This window comes from Conger conger, chromosome 7 (assembly GCF_963514075.1).
Source record: "Conger conger chromosome 7, fConCon1.1, whole genome shotgun sequence".
NCBI lineage: Eukaryota > Metazoa > Chordata > Actinopteri > Anguilliformes > Congridae > Conger > Conger conger.
Genome location: NC_083766.1, coordinates 3,340,043 through 3,345,758, shown reverse-complemented (window position 1 = coordinate 3,345,758; position 5,716 = coordinate 3,340,043). Strand labels below are relative to the sequence as shown.

General features: G+C 46.5%; 1 protein-coding gene across 1 annotated transcript; it reads left to right on the top strand.

Annotated features, from left to right (window-relative positions):
* The first annotated feature begins 699 nt into the window (after positions 1-699).
* Positions 700-5,236, top strand: camlg (calcium modulating ligand). Its single transcript, XM_061249920.1, has 4 exons — positions 700-1,018; positions 1,864-2,339; positions 3,526-3,591; positions 4,006-5,236. The coding sequence occupies exons 1-4, from the start codon at positions 856-858 to the stop codon at positions 4,195-4,197; spliced, it is 897 nt and encodes a 298-aa protein (XP_061105904.1). The 5' UTR covers positions 700-855; the 3' UTR covers positions 4,198-5,236.
* The last annotated feature ends 480 nt before the right edge of the window (positions 5,237-5,716 follow it).

Below are 5,716 nucleotides of genomic sequence, written 5' to 3'. Positions count from 1 at the left end.
ATTGTGAACACAATTTTTGTAAAGTAGTGTACATTTCTGTAACTATTAAATACTAGATCTGCAAAACGTGTGTCTAGCTTTTTGATTTTAGAACTGCTCAATATTTTTTACGAATTAATTAACGAACTTGTGTTTAGAATATTTTACATTATAAATATTTAGACGCCAATGTTTATATTTTGCGTTAAATGCCAATTTGGCTGAATACCGGTAGATGCAGTACCTGACGCAAATGGCTGAAACCACCGCCTGCAAGGATCACCGAACGGTTGTCAATCGTCTGTCAAGCAAGAAAATGGAGTATGGTTTCGTTAAGGAGCGTACTATAATTATATAAACAACAGCAATGGGTCCTTTTTAAGGGCTATCTTTATCAGGCTTGTTCAAGATGCAAGGCGATTTGCCAAGTTGCACACCTAGACACCTGCAACGTTCTGCAAAACATCTGACGTTTCCTTGCGTTTCGTTTGGTGCGGGACCCGGTACCCGGTGTAACCAGAAGCAGTGACGTACTTTGTCAAGTGTACGGCTAATTCATCGTTTTTTCACGAATAATCCACTAGGTTTTTTTGCCAAGTTCAATATAACCCACTTCTTTCACCTTTCAGGCGAGATAGCATATGCGCTTGAATATTGGAATTTGCGCACTGTGCACGGGCGGTGCGTTTTCAGCATGGCGTCATCAAGGTGCGCACACACAAGAAGACGTCAGCTCAGCCCAACCCTCACCGCCCGGCCTGGAACGATTATTTTCAGTTAGTCCCTGCGACAGCCAGTATAGCTAGCAAGCGTGGTGTGTACCAGCTACGTGAACCTTCAAATATAATAATCGATTTTTAATCGGTTTATTCAACAATGGAATCTGCTGAGGAAACTACTCCGAAGTCTCCCGAAGAAAAGAGCAGTCTGTCTGCTTCTCGGAGAAGAGCGGAGATTCGCAGGAGAAAATTGCTGATGAATTCTGAAGACAGAATGAACCGAATCGTTGGGTATAGCAAAAGCGATGGCGAGTCCAACGGTAAGACAGTGACGTGCTACTTCGCCAATAATTTAGTTGCTACACAGATCCAGATGCATTGAATGTGTGCATAGGTGCCCATTGCAGGCAATGCTGATATTAACTATATAAATAAAGTCGGGTACTATTTCATTGTGTTACTCGATACCCACCCATTACGCGAAATGGCGATTAAGTATGCTGTCTATTTTGAGTGCATTCTGACATGTATTCCATGTGCATGTGATGTGCAGTAGAGGCAGTTTTAAAATATGTAGCTAGCCTGCATCATGTTGGCTCCCTAGATGACCCATTATCGTTACCACTGAAGACTGATAAACCGGTGAAAGTCGTTAAATAGAATATAGCTATTCACATTCAAATACCTTCCATGGCAGAAACGATGCATTATGGTCAATCCTCAACATTATGAAGTTGTGGGTCGTGTTATGTAGCATGATCATCCACGTAGCAAGTGAATATCCGACGTTCCTCTGATCGCAAAGAACTTGAAAATAGCACAATTATATAGTTTTTTCAGTTGGACTGAACATGTGCTTGCGTAGAATAATTTCATATTAGCTAATGTATTACAGTATTGGCTTGCATAGTGTCAATCAAATATCCTTATTTAGCCGTAGGAGATTACATTACATGTCATTTGGGTGACGCTAAAGCGACTTACAGTTGAATTAGACTAAGCAGGAGACAATCCCCCCTGGAGCAATGCAGGCCCAACGGCCCAAGGGGATCGAACCAACAACCTTGCGGGTCCCAGTCACGTACCACTACACTTCATGATGGCAGCAGTGGCTTATGGGTGATTTTCCCCCCTCCCCCCCCCCCCCCCCCCGGTCCATGGGAAGATGACAGACCTGGGATGAAGTCTCGGTTCCACCTGGATTTGGACCGGACCGAGCCCTGGTCCACGCCCGTCCCATTCGCCTCTGCGGTGCTGAGCACCAGTCACCACGGAGACGTCCTGGAGCGGAGGGGCTCGCCGGCGCCCGGGGGCGTGGACCTGCTGAGCGGCGACGTGCAGGCGGAGGAGGAGGAGGAGGAGCAGGAGGAAGAGGACGTGGTGATGGCGGGGGCGCTCCGGCAGAGGGCCCAGGGGGAGATGCAGGGGGACGGGGGCGTCTCCCGCTCCCCCCGCCGCGGCCTGCAGAAGTACCTGTCGCGCTTTGATGATGCGATGAGGCTGCGCGGCCAGGTGGCCGGGGTGAAGGCGGCCCGGGACAGCAGCTCCGAGCCCGAGGAGCTGGACCCCTTCCGCGTGTTCCGCGTGTTCGGGAGCGTCGTGCTCGCCCTCGTCGTCCGCCTCTTCGTCTGCAAGTACCTGGTGAGTCGAGTTAGCTCCCACATACAATACACTACTTTACATTAATGGCATTTGGCAGACGCTTTTATCCAGAGCGACATACAGTTGATTAGACTGAGCAGGAGACAATCCTCCCCTGGAGCGATGCAGGGTTAAGGGTTCTTGCTCAAGGGCCCAACGGCTGTGCGGATCTTATTGTGGCTACACAGGGGATCAAACCACCGACTTTGTGGGTCCCAGGCATGCACCTTAACCACTACCCTACAGGGTCATTTACTTTAACCACTACCCTACAGGGTCATGCACTTTAACCACTACCCTACAGGGTCATGCACCTTAACCACTACGCTACAGGGTCATTTACTTTAACCACTACCCTACAGGGTCATGCACTTTAACCACTACCCTACAGGGTCATGCACTTTAACCACTACGCTACAGGGTCATTTACTTTAACCAGTACACTACAGGGTCATGTACTTTAACCACTACCCTACAGGGTCATGCACTTTAACCACTACGCTACAGGGACATTTACTTTAACCACTACGCTACAGGGTCATGTACTTTAACCACTACCCTACAGGGTCATGTACTTTAACCAGTATGCTACAGGGTCATGCACTTTAACCACCATGCTACACTACAGGGTCATGCACTTTAACCACCATGCTACGCTACAGGGTCATGCACTTTAACCACCATGCTACGCTACAGGCCACCCCAGATCATTATCTCATCACCCAGTGTCTCCCTTTGTCGAGTCCACACTCAGAAACAAAAGGTTCTTTGGCTTGTCTCCATAGAGGAACCCTTTTTTAGTTATTTGCAGAGCCCTCTGTCATCGGTGTGAGGTGTGAAGGCTCCTTGACAAAGCTCCTTTTTGAAGAAGACACCGGGTTGTTCTACAGCAGCGTTACTCAACTCCAGGTCCTGCGGGTCACGGGGTCTGCAGGTATTCGCTTCAACCGTGCGCTACACCACCTTATTTTACGAGTGTTTTACCTGCTTGGTTCAGATGATAAGCTCATTCGTGAAATCTGGTGGTGTAGCGCACGGATGAAGCGAATGCCTGCAGACACTGCGGCCCGCAGGACGTGGAGCTGAGTAGCGCTGTTATACAGTATATTATCACAGGGTTAAGTGAGGTGCTGTTATGAGGAGTTACCTGTGGTTCTGTTCTAAACCCATTATTTCTGATTTACAGTCCATATTTGCACCATTCCTGACCCTCCAGCTGGCTTACATGGGCCTGTACAAATACTTTCCAAAGGTGAGTTATGGTTTTTTAAACTGTTCTTGTCTTTCTCTCTTAATTATGCATGCCTGCGCCATAACTGTCAGCAGTGACTGAATGTAAGAGTAGAATGTGTCAAATAAAACTTGGATGAAGCAGCAGAGGCTGATTCCGAGTGGTAAAATGACTATATTGGAAGTAAATGGTAAATGGTTGGCATTTATATAGCGCCTTCATCCAAAGCACTGTACAATTGATGCTTCTCATTCACCCATTCATACACACACTCACACACCAACGGCAATTGGCTGCCATCCAAGGCACCAACCAGCTGTAGAGACTGAGGATTCTGCAGGAACTGTGTCTTAACAGGTAATAAGATCAAGGTGTTGTCTGTGTGTGTGTGTGTTTTGCATCATGTGTAACCCACAATCCTCTGGGGCCGCTCAGGGTGAGAAGAAGAAGACCACCACGGTGCTCACCGCCGCCCTGCTGTTGTCCGGGATACCTGCAGAGGTCATCAACCGCTCCATGGACACTTACGGCAAGATGGCCGACGTGTTCACCGACCTCTGCGTCTACTTCTTCACCTTCGTCGCGTGTCACGAGATCCTCCTCCTGTTCGGCTCCGAGATCCCCTGAGGGCCCGGGGGGGAATCCTGTCGGCCATTTCCCCCGGTCTGGCGGACTCAGGAGACCTCGACGCCCCGTTAGATCCTTGCCCTGCTTGGCCCCCTCCACCCCACCGTATCCGCAGGGCTTCGCCTGGTTGCTGTCCTCACAAGGAAGTCCCTGAAGGTGTACAGGACGGAAGAGCGTTCGCTGGGTGCTGGGCAGGTGTTTGCAATGAGCCTGCAGGTGTCAGAGTTTGTTGGGTGATGAGAGGTTTCACCGACACAGATTAAGCTCAGTCCTGGAATGTATTGAGTTTTGTATAGAGCTGCAATCGTCAAATCTGGATCTCGAATCCAAATCACTGGCCCTGGTTTTCTTTTCTCCCAGGTAATTAGCTAAACAATTAGCGCTACTGATTGGCCAGTCTGTGTTGACACCTGACTCCCAGGTACAGGGAGGGTGGGAAAACCAGGAGTTCTCTGCACTTGAAGACCGTGATTTGATGATCACTGGTCTCGGACAAGGCTTAATCTGTGTCTGTGAAACTGGCCCTAAATGTTTCTTTGGCACTTAATTTAACAGAACAACAGCACAGCTGAGATGGGTGAGAAGGATATCTTCGTATCTCAGATTTGGACTTAACTGAATCCATTGCGCTGTAATGACCTGCTACCTGCTAAAATCATGTTCTCCGTTTGAATGTTAAAACTCAGTATTGTTTTCCCCCGCAGGTAAGCTAATTAAATACACACTGGAGACTACATTTTCACTACTGAATACTTGTGTTTTAATAATTGTCCTCAAAATAAAGGAATTAATGTATGACGCCTATAAATGTGCTCTACACTAATGGTGGGGTTTTTTTTGTTAAATTATTATCCATGTGCAACATGCATCTACAGAATCTTGTGAAGGAAGTTACTGCTATATCGTAAGAAATTGTGTTAGCGCTTCTGTCATGTATGTTTTAACTCTTAACTTTCAATTTCCTTGTGTCATAGCATGGTATGTGTTAAATAAGTGAAATGTTAAGTCCAAATTAAATTATTGAATCATTATGTGCAAATATTATTCTCTGTCCTTTTGTTTTTAATATTTCATAATTATCATTTATCCTTTTGGACGATAAAAATGCAGGTATGTGTTTACTGTAAAATATATCAACCAACATGTGTTGGGGAACTCTATGACCTGACCAATCCCATTAAGAAAGTACTTGCTGAGAACATCAATACCTTTGCTTAAAGCATCACAGAAATATTTTTGTTCTGGGACACCTTCCTATATCAAATGCCACCCAGATTCAAACCCGAACCCTTATTAACCAGCCAACCAAGATAAATAGCTGGACAATTATAGATTGTTGGCCTGTTTTATGCAAACTATTTTATCCTGCTTTTATAGTAGGTTGGGTTTCATGCAAGTTGATACCTTACGGCTCAAAAGTGAAACAGAAAATCACACTTTAAACCGGCTTATTGAAGCTCACTTTAGCAAGTCATCCTACCACTAGGTGGCAGTGTAGTTTTTAGTGGTGATGTGACGC